The sequence below is a fragment of the Callorhinus ursinus genome, unplaced genomic scaffold, assembly GCF_003265705.2.
Source record: "Callorhinus ursinus isolate GAN/ISIS: 27379988/994484 unplaced genomic scaffold, GSC_fseal_2.0 scaffold20, whole genome shotgun sequence".
Classification (NCBI taxonomy): Eukaryota; Metazoa; Chordata; class Mammalia; order Carnivora; family Otariidae; genus Callorhinus; species Callorhinus ursinus.
The window spans coordinates 23,152,090-23,166,117 of NW_027397082.1; the positions used below are offsets into that span (position 1 = coordinate 23,152,090).

At 47.2% G+C, this 14,028-nt stretch overlaps 1 protein-coding gene across 1 annotated transcript in view; it reads right to left on the reverse strand.

Moving 5' to 3' along the window:
- DNTT (DNA nucleotidylexotransferase) overlaps positions 1-14,028 on the reverse strand; it is a 28,557-nt gene that overhangs the window by 2,792 nt on the left and 11,737 nt on the right. The window contains exons 3-9 of the mRNA XM_025880938.2: positions 13,627-13,755; positions 12,226-12,396; positions 11,189-11,260; positions 9,607-9,730; positions 7,458-7,590; positions 6,282-6,390; positions 2,848-3,093 (exon numbers count right to left, since the gene is read on the reverse strand). Coding sequence (XP_025736723.1) covers positions 2,848-3,093; positions 6,282-6,390; positions 7,458-7,590; positions 9,607-9,730; positions 11,189-11,260; positions 12,226-12,396; positions 13,627-13,755 — 984 coding nt within the window. The remainder of the gene's footprint in view (positions 1-2,847; positions 3,094-6,281; positions 6,391-7,457; positions 7,591-9,606; positions 9,731-11,188; positions 11,261-12,225; positions 12,397-13,626; positions 13,756-14,028) is intronic.

A 14,028-nucleotide genomic window follows, 5' to 3' on the forward strand; every position in this document is an offset into this window, starting at 1 on the left:
ACAGGAGGATGAAGGAAGTATGTAAGCAAGGTTCCCTCTGCCTCTAACAGTCTCTCAGATGAGATTGTGTAAAACTGATGGTTTGAGCCACTTGTCCCAGAATAGCATGTCCTAGGGTCAAGGATGGGCTCTGAGGCTGCAGGGAGCGAAAGCTGAAGCCTAAGATAGAGGACAGTTGCCGTTCAGGTTGATTTTCCTGAGAGAAGCACAGATCTAGAAACGTTAATCCTCCCATGTGAGCGTAGGAGGAAAGCATGGGATAATGGCGCCCTCTAGTGGGAGGAGCCGTCTCCTACTTTAGGAAAGCTGGTTGAGGCTGGGACCTTCCCCACCACCACCCCGTGTAAGAAAACAGACTTTCCAAACACAAGTCCTTTATAATGTGCCAGAAGGGGAGCCAGGGTTGCGGACAAATCAGGGTGAAGCAGATGCTGGGTGCAGTAGCTGCTCGTCTGTGAAAATATGAGGGTGCTCAGCGCTGCGCTTCCTCCCAGCCCTGGGACACTCTCTTCATGCCCCCCCCCCCCCCCCCCGCGCCCGCGCCCCCCGGATTTAGAGCAATGCTGCTCGCACTGTGTTGAGAAAGGCTGGGGAGGATGGGGATAATGGGGTTAGCGAGAGACTGTTATGTGTGGTGACAGATATATTCCTGGGCACCTCTGCTAAAACCTCTGAACATTTCCCCATAGACTGCAAGAAATGATAATGATGTCTTTTTTTGGAGAATAATAATATTTACTAAACACGTATTTACTGAGCATCTGCTATGTGCCAGGCATGTTCTATGTGCTTGGAGCATAACATGTCTACCCTGGTGGAGCTTGGATTTGAGCAGGGGACACAGAAAAGACACAATAATGGAATAAATAAAGTATAGGATATGTTGAAAGGTAAGTGCTGTGCACAGGGCAGTCCTCACTGAGAACATAGGGATTTGAGCAAGGAATTGAAGTAGGTGAAGGAGTTAGCCAAGTAGACTCTGGGGGGAGAGCACTCCAGCAGACAAATAGCTAGAACACAGCCTTGGCTTGAAGCGACCCGGGCCCGTTTAGGGAGAGCAGGAGGCAAGGAATTCAGAGGCATAAGGGGGTGAGAGGATCATGCAGGGTCTCATGAACCACTGTAGGACCTTCCACGTTTACTCAGTTAAATGGAGAGTCTCTGCAAAGTTTTAAGCAGGGGAATGACCTGATCTGATTTATAACAGGATCACTCAGCTGTACTGGGTGAGGGCAGAAGCAGAGAGACCAGTCAGGAAGGCCATGGCTATGAGCCAGGCAATGATACCCTTCTCAGTATTTGTGGAGAGCTCACTTTATGCCAGGCACTGGGCTGATTTCTTGCTTTATATTAATTTTCTGGTCTGCTCTATTGCCATTAATATTTAACAACTTCTCCAAGAGTCTAAAAGACTCCTTAAGTACCTTGAAGGGAACAGTTTTAAGTACACAGTTGGACTCAGAATTGTGCTGAGACGAGGGTATTGTCTCATTTAATGCTCATTACGATACTGTGAGGGTGGGGTTGTTATTAGCCCATTCTTCAGATGAAGAAGGGATGCCCAGAGAGCTTAAGTCATTTACCCGAGGCTACACAACCAATGATAGAGCTAAGGACCTAGACTCCTGAAACCCAAAGCTCAGGCACTTTACCTGAGACAGTTCTGCCTTCTGCTTTAAAACCTCTTTAGTTTCTCATAATGACCCTGTGAAACAGGCAGGGCAAGGACAATGTCTTATGTTTCAGATGAAGAAAGCTGAACATTGAGCAGAGGTGATGGTATTGGGCTGGCTGTAACATTGGTCACAACAGACTTCAGAGATTGGTCCAGGGCTGCTGCATACAGTTGTGCAAGTTGTGCACTGCCAAACACTCGAGGGCACCATTCACATTTGTAGACCCCAAATTGAGGTGAGATTAATAGATGAATTGTGTTGAGAATAATTCCCAGGCCCTGAAATCTTTGGGTAAAAAGGTGAAATTGAATTTCTCACCTACAAAATTTTAGACTAGAACTAATTCTGGTCACCCACCAACAGGTATCAACCTGGAGACAAAATATACCATATTCAGTGGCTGCATAAGTAGGGCATGAAGATAATTAACACAAGTGGCTACCATATGCTGAGCATGTGCCACATTTAAACCCACACAGCCTCTCATTTAACCCAAATGGTGACATTAGAAGGTGGGCACCACTGTTACCCACATCAGAGATGGCACAATTGGGGCTCAAAGAGGTTAAATCATTTAAAGTGGCCCAGCGGAAAGTTTAGTGTTCTATCAGCACCTGCAGAACCAATAGCAATAATTTCCAAGAACTCTGAGAGAAGAGACTAGAATGTGCTGGAAACACACCTGTCATCAAAGAAAATGGACAAGAGGAACCATTTCTGCCAGTGATTCCTAACCGGCCTGACCTTGTATAACCTTGGACTTCTTTTTGGAACTCTCCCCTTTCTCAACAGACTCTATGTTCCCAAAGATTCAGGTCTGTCAAACAAGCTGCATTTATGATATATTGTTCCATCAATTTTTCCAGCTTTCATGAATGAAAAATGTCAGCCAATATCCAGATTACTGGGGGCCATCCCCAGAGTTTCTGACTCAGGATGTTGGGTGGGGGGGTGAGGTGGAGGTATGGGGGGACTTACGTGTCTAACCTGCTCCCAGGTGAGCTGCTGCCAGCCCGGGACCACACTGTCTCACCTGACCGCGTGCAGGTAGAATGCCCAGATCTGGAAGTTTCTGGGCATTCCTCCCTGTCACCCTGCCTCGGCTGCCACCATCTCTCTCCTGGCCCCTGCTAGACCCAGCCCACATCTTTTGGCTCCATGTAGCACCTACCCGTGAGCCGGTCCAGCCCAGCAGGGCAAAGGCGCGGCGCTCATAGGGACACATGACCAGGTCCACGCGGATGGCTTTCCAGGTCTTTCCTTCTTGCTGGCTGTACTTGCCACTGTCCACTCTCTGATGGTGCAATTTTAAAATCAGAAAGCATTTTTGAAAATGATCTAAAGCATCCACATTCCTGCTAGGCAACTTTAACTTTTCAAATGTCGACTCCACAAAGTCACAGTATAAAAGTAATCCCTGAAAACAAACAGAAAGAATCAGGAACAGTCTCCAGTGGGCAGGGTCTGCCATTTTATACTGGGCTCTTAACAAATGCTCTCAACAGAAGCTTCACAGATTTGAGCAGAACGTGGCCAGGTTTTGCCCCTGCTGTGTGAGTCCCCACGGCCACCCTGGGAGGGGAAGCCAGCAAGTGGGTGTATTATCCTCTCTCGGCCACAGAGGAATTTAGTGATTAGAGAGGCCAAAGCTGCCAGAGAATCCCTCTCCTTACTTCTGGATTACAAGTCGGTGCGCAGAAACTTGCCTTACCCCTTTGAGGACAAAGACTGTCACTCTGTCCGCCTTGGAGAGTGAGATAATGTTAGTGATGGTTGCCTCACCTACTGTAGCCAAGTCAGAAAGATAAGAAGTGATTCTAAGATGTGCCCAGCGATCCCCCAATTTGTCTGCTCTATGGGAACTCCTCACAGCACAGGGCAGACGTGGGGCAGAGAGAGGCAGTAATCAATGCTGAATCCGAGTGTCAACTAAAGAAGCAAATAACCTCAAAAGGATTCATTCATAGCTATTAGGATATGTGATTTGTTGTCATGCGTTCCTTAGGTCAGATGTTCTTGAATTTTATCATCAGAAGCATCTGGAAAGTTTGTCATGCAGAGTTTGTAGGGCCCTGTCCCCACAGTGATTTGGCAGAGGGAGGGAGGGTGAGACTCTGCATCTCTAACAAGTTCTCAGGTGATGCTGAGGATGTTGGTCCAGGGACCACACTTGGAGCACCAGGGGTTTATTTTGTTCTAAGGAATGCTTTTGGTTTCTTCTGCAGCCCTCCAAGAGACATTGTTTCAAATCAGCCAAACTTTGAGGGGATCCTTTTCCTGACCTCAAAAGAGGGAACTCCAGCCCTTCAGTGGCTCCCCCAGGAAAGCTATTAGGGAGAACAGAGCGTTTGAAGGGGGCCGGGAGGGAAGCCCTGAAGTCCGGGAGACCCTCCGGGGGAGGTGGCAAATGCTGCTGTAGAGCCATCTAATCACCAGCTCAGGAAAACACAGTTCTGCTTTTTAATGAAACTTACCAAAAATGAGTACAGTATGGCAGCTTTTCTTGTAAATTTGAATTATGTACAGTTGAAAAGTGAGCTATTAAAATATTAACAAGTCTTTCTTTGAAGTTAAATTTGCAATAACACTCCCCTCCCCCGAAAATTCGCAAAGCTGGCTTCCTAATAATTGTAACTGTTTGCACTTCCGCCACATTGGCTGGTCCTAGGCGATGGGCCATCCTTGGGAGGGGTTTGCTCTGAATCTTGCAAGGTGTTTGGGAATGCGTGCCCGGAATAAAATGCTGCTGTCTGCATATTCAGGCGCTTCCGTCCACGGCCACAGGGCACGGTTGTGAAACACATACACACAACCCACACAGCCCCTGATGTTGCTTCCTGCTCTCTAGCCTGGGCTGTTTGGGGGCATCTCTATGTTCTTCTGTTTCTTTCTTTGTTGCTCCCCATTTCCCCTTGGGTAACTTCTTTCCTTCTCTGAACATTCCTTTGAAGTTTCGGGCTCTGACTGCCCATCAACAGCCACAGGGTGACTACGTTTCCTACCAGCATGTTCTTTTCTTTCTACTGGAAGCTAAGGGAGTCCTGACAAGGAGGGAGAGGGAGGCCTTTCCCTGTTCCTTCCTCGAGGGATAATCGTGCAGGGGTGATCACATTAATGGCCACTGTTTGGTAGGCTTTGCTGTTACCAGGCACTGTGTCAAGAGCTTTATCTAATTCTCGGTTAATCCTCCCCATGAATGAAGTGAGAGAGCCTTGCCATCCCTGTTTCATAGATAAGGAAAGATTAAGCAAAGCGTCCCAGGTCATACAGCCAGTAAACGGCAGGGTTGTGCTTTTAAGGTCCCAAATAAGACCCACGGGCTAATGTTGGCCTCCACCTGTGTCTGCCCATCTCTTTGCGTGGAGGGCAGAGCTATGACTGCCTCAAACGGAGGACAGATGAAAGGAAAGGAGGCTCCTTGTCACCATGTCCCCACCCCACCACCCCCGTCTTCGTCCGGGACAGTCTCAGGGCACGGGGAGCATGGTGCCTAAAAACTGAGACTGAATAGGTCCTCACACGGACCCCCCCGCCTTGCAGTCCCCACGCGGGCCTTGGTGAGCAGGTCCGTGAATTGTGCTGTCCATCCATGAGAGATGCCCACCTTTCCTGCCGGAGCACCGCAGAGGGGCCCGTGTAGGGGGGCTGACCCTTCCTCGTCCTGCCTCCCCTGGTTCGGCCCATGAGGTTTACTCTCAGGGCTCTGGCCGCCCTGGGTCCACTCTTTTGAGAGGGACAGAGGGGGCTGGGGATGGCCTCACAGGTGAATTTGGATCTGGTTCCCTACATTGGGTCCTCCCTTCTGTTGCTGCATTTCTGGCTCTTATTTCACTTTATCTGAGGTTTCTCTCTCTCTGCCGTATCAGGGAGCGTGGCCCACACCCAGCAGGGGCCAGATCACTCAAGAAGGAGGAAGCTGGGCCAGAAAGACACCAGCTCAGCAGCCTGCCAGGCCTGTAGGTCCCTGGGGTGGAGCCCTCCGGTCTCCTTGGGAAGTGGGGCTCTCACCGGAGCGGGGCACAAGTCAGGGCCCTGCAGGCAGTTCTGGCTGCTACTCATCCTTCACCTCCTCTGCTGGGCAATAGGGAGCCTAGAGCAAGTCTCATCTCCTCAGTGGGTGGGGGCTTCTGAGCTGAGCTTGTCCTCCTGAGTTTCCTTCTTCCCATCTCAGCACAAAGCAAGGTGCTTGTTGACCATTGGAGAGTTCCAGGCACCCGTGCGCCTCCTGGCTGATTCTGTCCCAGTCCCAGAGGTGCTGCCCCACCCCTCGGCCTGCTGGGCTCATCTCACGCCTCCTGGGTCTGCACGGCGCATGCTCTCCGTTTGTTTGGGGGCTGTAATGCTCCTGAATGTTCGACACAGAGACACACCGCCCTTGGCCCCTTTGGAAATGGGACGAGTATGTATAAGCAAGACAGACGTTCAAAACATGGACTCTAGGGCCCCAGGCGGATAAGTCTCATTGCGTGTCATGTGGCATTGTGTCAGCTGTTGTGAATCACTGACAATCAGATGGCCATTACACAATTATGAGGTAAATAGTGTACAAAATCTAGCATATTAAGGGAATGCTTGAGTGTCCACACATCTACTTTTGAGTCTTACCTTCCTTTCCCATAAGTTCATCACTTTTGGTAAAAGTCGTTCCTCATCTTCATCTCTTGACCCGGGGCTGGTAATTAAAAAATCCACATCATGCCCAATCTTCTTACCTCTGATCAAAAAAAAAAAAAGCATAAAATGGAAATGAATTCGATTTTTAGCTCCCAATTTTTAAGTCACCTTTGTTCCTATACCTTATGCTCAAGGTTTGCAACACAAAATGCTCATGATATATATATACATATATATATATATTTTAATATCCTTGGTTGTACAACTCTACTCCTTGCAGAATAACTTTATGACAGAAAAAAATCACACATAGTACATATGTGATTGTATATGTGGGGGTAAAAAATAACAAAGGAAATGATCTCTTCTGTGCTCCCACGTGCGCACTCACCCCCCACGTCCTTACAGAGACGAGCATGGCAACAAGCAAACCAAGAACTACATGCACGTGATACAAGCGAGGGCCCTCGGAATTATGAGACTGACTGAGGGCATTCTCTGAGATTTGATCTTCCTCTCTGGTTTGCTCCCTCACTTCACACCTGGCTTGCCAGGATGGCCAACAGCGAGCCCGTGAGAGGGCTACAGGGACAGCTGGAGGGGTGGAGGGCCGGGAGGGAAGGAATCTCTTTCTGGAAGGGATGCCTCAACGTCCAACAATGGCACACATCTCCGTGAAGAGTTCGTTCATTCTGCTCATTGACTCGGCCAGTATTTCTTGAGCACCTGTTTTGTGCCAGGCACCTGATTCTCACAGAGCACTAACGTCTACAAATTTCGTCAGGGAAAGGATGCATACAAACAAATTACTTGGCAGGTAGCACTGAGGAGCGCTACCTGGCTGAGCCTGGAGGAGGAGGTGGTATCTGAATTGAGTCTTAAAAGAAGAGGAGAAGTCAGCCAGGTGGCAATTTGAGGAAAGCCAGTCCAAGCAGAAGGGTTTGACTGAGAGAGTCACAGAGGCACGAAACATCTCCATGTGAGCAAAGACAAGCCATTTGGGGTTGTTGGGGTGGAAACATGAGGTACAGGAGACAGGGCCACAGAGACAGGCTGGTACCTGTCACCAAAGGCCTTTGTGCCATGCTCAGAAGGCTGAACTTCTGAATATGGGGAGATATGGAAGGTGTTAGAGCAGGAGAGGCAAAAGCAGCTCTCATTATCTACCTCCGGAATCCTCCTGTCATGGTGACGAAGGCATCAGGCAGAAATGCCCAGACGGCCTCTTTAACCAGGACACCAACTGCCTCTGCTTCTGCCCTGGTCACAGAGCTGACGAGGTCTTCATAATAGAGGAATCCTATAGAGGGGCCAGTGAACAGGTCAATGGAGAGAGTGACACGTGAAATGACCAGCCCTCTGTGGGAGGGGATTCTGCCCCCAAATAGAGCAAACATGACCACAGGTATCACCAAACTGTTTCCCTAGAGACGAGCATATTCATGCTCTTGGTTGTGAGTTTTTCATGGTAACAACTCTGCTTTCTAACTGGTAAGAAAGAGATTTACAATTGCCTAAGAAAGAGACTATATTTCACATCCCTCTGGAAAGCAAGCTGTTCTTGTTTTCTTATTGAAGAACCAGGCTTCTTGACCAAAAACTGTGCCAGATAATTCTTGAAAGATAATGCGTAAAGATTTAGGATGGGAAGATGCAGAGTTGGAAAGTGGTAGATGGAAGCTCAGACACAGTTGTGATAATGACTTGGTTATTCCCACAGACCCATGGAGGGAGCTGCCTCCAAAAACTAAAAATAGAACGACTATGTGATCCAGCAGTTCTGCTTCTGGGAATACATCAAAGGGATTCATGCACAGCCATGTTCATAGAGCATTATTCACAATGGACAAGACATAGAAACAACCTAAATGTCTATCAGTGGATGGATAAAGAAGTTGTGGTGTGTGTGTGTGTGTGTGTGTGTGTGTGTGTGTGTGTGTGTATGAATATTATTCAGCCACTAAAATGAGGAAATCCTGTCATTTGCAACAACATGGATGCACCTTGAAGGCATAATGTTAAGTGAAATAAGTCAAGAGAAAGACAAATACTCTATGATCTCATTTATGTGTGAAATCTAAAACCAAAAACTCATAGAAGAGAAATCAGATTTATGGTTTTCAGAGGCGAGGGTGGGTGGAGGAGGAATTGGAGGAAGGTGATCAAAAAAGTACCAACTTCCAGTTCCAAGAGAAATAAGTACCAGGGATGTAATGTACAACAGGATGGCTATAGTCACCACTGCTGGATGCGGCTTGCTCTTTCAAATTGCAATTTTATTGTATTTCTATGGCATGTTAAAAGTAAATGTTTAAAACATGTACAATTCTTTGACCCTTTCTTTGCATTTCTTCATTTAAAAAAAATGGGGTGCCTGGGTGGCTCAGATGGTTGAGCATCTGCCTTCGGCTCAGGTGATGATCCCAAGGTCCTGGGATCGAGTCCCGCATCAGGCTCCCTGCTCCTTGGGAGCCTGCTTCTCCCTCTGCCTCTCTCTCTCTCTCTCTCTCTTTCTCTCTGTCTCTCATGAATAAATAAATAAAATCTTTAAAAAAAAAAGTACCAGAGCCCTCCATAAATGGAAGCGCCCAAGCCACCACCTTCAACCTGTGGGAGGTCCTGCCAGGCTTCAGCTGTCTCACCACGGCCTTCTCTTCTCAGGCTGCTGGGTCCTGAGCAGGTAGATCAACCCTTTGTCTAGATTTGTACACTTTCCCTTTTCCCCATTTCCTGGTGTCTTGCAGTTTCTAAAGCAAATCCACATTTGTGCCAGCAATGACTCTGGTTTGTTCAAATATTTTTTACTCCTCAATCTTCATGTCCATTTTCTGCCCTTGACTCCTCCCCCATGCCTCTCCCCCATGGGAGACAGCCAGGACCAAACGTCTAGAGCCATTTCAGTGAGAACCAGATCAACAGCACAACCCGGTGTGACACCTGGATGCAGTAATGACAGCGGCCCCCTTGCAGAGTGTCTTTGCTCTCTGCCAGGCATGGGCTGAGGACTTTGCCTGCATGATCTGATTTACTCCCCATTAACTAGCAATGCTACCTCCCTTTTATAGACGAGGTAGCTTAGACTCAAAGACTTGAACAAGCTTGCTCAAGATCATGCAGCCACCAAGTGTTGGAGCCAGGATTTGGATCCAGGTCTATCTGATTCCAAAAGCTTGTGCTTTTAACCACAGTACAAAAAGAGAGAACAAAAAAGTGACCCAGCTTGCCAAGGCTGGAGTTGAAGTTCAGCTGCCTCAGCTCTACCACCACCTGGCCGGCCCCTGGCTATAGCAGGAGATGTGTAGGAGAGACAATTTACCTGCTTTCTGCATTGGTGTGAATTTCAGCGTTTTGTCCGACTTTATTTTACTCAGAGTTCTGAAACCCATCCTGAACCATTTCTCAGATGTCTTCAGTCCCACTCCGAACACAGAAGTAAAGAGCTGAAACAGAGGGAAAGGCATGCCTTTAGTTTCTAAAATGATCATTATGATAATGAAGCGACACTTTACAAGTTCAAGGGATTAGGAAAACGTGTAAGGAAATTTCTGAACCAGTTTCTCCTGAATATGACAAGCAGGAGGGTGATAGTAACTTTAGACAGAGATTTTGGTTTCAGGAGGGTCCTCTCCTGACATACAGTGTTAGGAAATGGAACGGAAGTGAGGAGGCGGCGCCTGGCACCTGCCGAGGCTTCTGTGTACTCCGATGGCTGATTGCCTGTGCCACCCACGTGTGACAGCAGCGTCCCCTGTCGGGCACTCCTCTTGGCCCAGGGTCCCTTACACGTGCTCATGCTCTGCGTATCTTAAGAGGGATGTTCATGTAGGTTGTGTGAATTCCTGACCATTGCCCAGCTGATAAGTGGCAAAGCCCAAACTCAAATCCAGGCTGTCCGTACTCCAAGCCTCGGCTCCTGCCCACAAGCACCTTTTGGCCTGTGCATCACTCCGGAACCAAAAGACTGGGCAGAAATCCCTGCCACCTGCAACTCCAGGGTGGGGAACATTAGGAGGTAACAAGCCCTGCTTTAAGGTAGATCAGGATGCAGTGGGGAGCCTCTGACACAGGTGTGCTCTTTAAGAGCAGGTTTGTGGGACGCCTGGGTGGCTCAGTTGGTTAAGCGACTGCCTTCGGCTCGGGTCATGATCCTGGAGTCCCGGGATCGAGTCCCGCATCGGGCTCCCTGCTCGGCAGGGAGTCTGCTTCTCCCTCTGACCCTCCCCCCTCTCATGTACTCTCTCTCTCTCAAATAAATAAATAAAATCTTAAAAAAAAAATTGGTTAAGAGCAGGTTTGTTTTGTCCCATGGTCCCAGCGTCCCCATGGGGGGGATATTTGTATCCACGAGGGACAGATGCTAGAAGATAATTTGTACCTCATCAGAGCATAGCAATAAGCTCATGCACTCATATCTATTTGGGCATCTGCTTTCTAGACCACAGTTTGGACTGATTGTGCCCCCTTCCATCCATATGTTGAAGCCCTAACTGCCATGGTGGTGGTATTTGGAGATGAGGACTTAGGGAGGTGATTAGGTTTAGATGAGGTCATGACGGTGGGACCCTCATGAAGGGATTAGTGCCTTAATAAGAAGAGGCACCATGGGACTTCCTGTGTGTGTGTGTGTGTGTGTGTGTGTGTGTGTGTGTGATGTGAGGGCACATTGAGAAGGTGGCCATCTGCAAGCCAGGAAGAGAGCCCTAACCCGAACCCGATCATGCTGGCACCCTGGTCTCAGGCTTCCAGGCTCCAGAAGTCTAAGAAAATAAATAATTGTTGTTTAATCCACCCAGCCTGTGGCATTTTTTTATGGTAGCCCAAGCTGATTTGACCACTTAGAATAAATAATAGGATTACCTGGAAAACCATTTTAAATAAATACATGTAAAATTACTTACTTTGAAGGACTGATATCGTTCATCATTTAACACAGCTTTAACTTCAGAACTTTCTCCATCTTCAATAATTTCCTGCATGGACGGTTGAAAAATATTTTACACTAGTGATGGTGAACAACCAGAGAGTCTGGAGCTCTCAAATTCCCAGATGTAGTAGCTTGATTGTTCAGGAAATGTTCGCCTGTGGCCTGCAGGGTGTTTCCCTAGCTGATCTGGACAAAACCGGACATTTCCTGTAATCTTAGAAATCCCAGCTCATTTATAGTCCTCAGGGACGAAGGCACAGAATGATCAGGGTCCAGCTCCACAGAACACCAAACCAAAAGATTCACCGATGATAGTATGCCTAAATATTTGTGATAATTTTCTTTCCGATGGCTATGTACTAGCTGAGACAAAAAGACTTCTCGTCTGAGCAGATTAATTTTGGACCCACTGAAAAACCAATCCAAGTTCAAGCTCTTATGATGTCTAGCTCTAAATAGAGTTGAGAGTACTTTCCTTGAATACTTTACTTTGCACCTAACTTTACTGAAACTTAATTCTTGGATGACCAACTTGCTTTGCTGGGGAATCCTTAAACATTATTATTACATAAATAATCCCCCATCCCTGGCTTTCTTGTTGGAACACACAGGGAGAGATGCAGAATCAGGTTCACTGCGTAGTCACTCCTACCACCATTCTGGAGGGCAGTGTCCCCTGAGAGGGACTGAGGTCCTTCACAAAGCCTGTATTTGAAGTTGGACCATCCCCTGCTGTCGAGCTTTTAGGACACTTGAGTCTTTTACTGTGATTAATGATAATATTGGGAGAGTTCTCTTCCTACTAGCTTTGCCCCATGGAGCCCCAGCTGTGAGAAAACTGGGGCATGGATTCTATCTATCTATCTATCTATCTATCTATCTATCCATCCATCTGTCTGTCTATCCCCCATTCCACATCTACATAGTTGACAGGAAAATCTATTGACTGCTTTTACTTCCCCCCTCCTCCCTACATATTAGGAAGTAGGGCAAATCACATTTTACCCTTACCTCTATGACACACTTCTCTTTGTCCCCCAGGCAGGGAATTCCTTCTGTGTCCTTCATACTGATGATTGTGAAGGGCAGGGATTTAAGTACAGAAGCTGCTCTCATAAATGCCAGGCAGAAGACTTCATTTTCTCTAAACTCATAGTTTTCAGCCAGTACCTCAAAGGCATCCTAAAGAATGAAACCAGGTAAGCTAACCACGGTCGGTTCCCAGCCCCTGAGCTAGCTAGCTCTGCAAATGCCTCTTCCTCTTCTTGAGTGTTGAAATACCTCCTGAAGGGTGAGATTGGGTCTCCCATATCTTTGCACCCCTCCCTTGTTTTGAGAGGAGTTGAATTGAAAAGACAGATCACAGACGCTTCATAAGGAAACTTTGAGTTCGCTCCCATTAGGTATTCGGGAATGATTTAACCAAAGCCTGATCTCAGGCTCACTGCATCTACTAGTCATTACTCAGTAAGACCCTGCCTTCTTTCCTTGCACACTTCTCCACCAGCCTGTGGCCAGGATTCTGCTTTGATCACCTGGCGGTTTCATCTCTTAGCTTGTACGTTAAAACACAGTCAGCACCTAACATGGGCTTACTGAATGAATGAATGGGTGTGATCATAGTGACACAGCCCCAAGGCAGGTTGTTTAAGGTAGGGCACATTTGCATTTCAGTAGCTGCAGCCCTGTGGCATCAGGCTCCCATACCCAGTACTGCAGTTTCCTGGTCTTCCTCATACACGTGGGGCTGGAAGTCTAGAAATGAGAATTTTGTATTTGATATACTAACAGCATGTTTTAACTACCTGACTACTTGCTCTAGGCTGGAGGACAAGCAGCTGTGGGCTTGTTAAGGTCATTTGAAACACAATTGCCAAACTTCAGGGCTGGCTGGGGCTTTAGACACAATCTAGCTAACTTAGAATTGAAGGGATATATTTGAGGCTCAGAGAGAGGAACTGACTTGCCCAAGCTGGTTAAGATCACACACACAGGTGAGAATCCAGATCTGGGGTCTCTCAGTCGTTTGGTTACCCAGGAAGGGCTATTGATGCATTATTGTTGTTTCTTTGTAACTTGCTCTTACTATGGTTTGGACTAAGTACAGTATTCAGTTTTTCCTAATACTTGCCTTTGACAACTGTTGTGCCCAAGAGTGTCAACTCTCAATAAATAGTAATTTACCATCTCTAAAGAATATACATATTTGTTCCAAATGTATTTGTCCAGTTCTATGACAGAAGTAGATCCATTCTTGACAGAAGAACCAGAGATCAGGTGAGGGGGGTGGTGACTGAGTGTGGGGAAAACGTTCCTAGATTTTTCAGAATATTTCATAATTGGATTTGTAGATGTGTGGAAAGAAGCTGCAAGCCCTTCATTTGCTCTGGGTGTTGTTGTAACGCCCCTTACCGTGAAAATGTGGTTACAGTTGTTTAAAGTGGTTCTTCTCTGACATGCGTATTGAGAGATCTTTTTTACAGCAAGTGGTGGAGTCTTCTGGAACTCTGGGTTGGGGCTAGCTGAATTGTCTCTTCTCACCTAAACAAATGCATAAGCATCCATTTTTTTTTAAGATTTTATTTATTTATTTATTTATTTATTTATTTATTTGAGAGAGAGAGAGCGCATGAGAGGGGGGAGGGTCAGAGGGAGAAGCAGACTCCCCGCTGAGCAGCAGGGAGCCCGATGCGGGACTCGATCCCGGGACTCCAGGACCATGACCTGAGCTGAAGGCAGTCGCTTAACCAACTGAGCCACCCAAGCGCCCCGCATAAGCATCCATTTTTAATAACAATCGGTAACAATAATAAT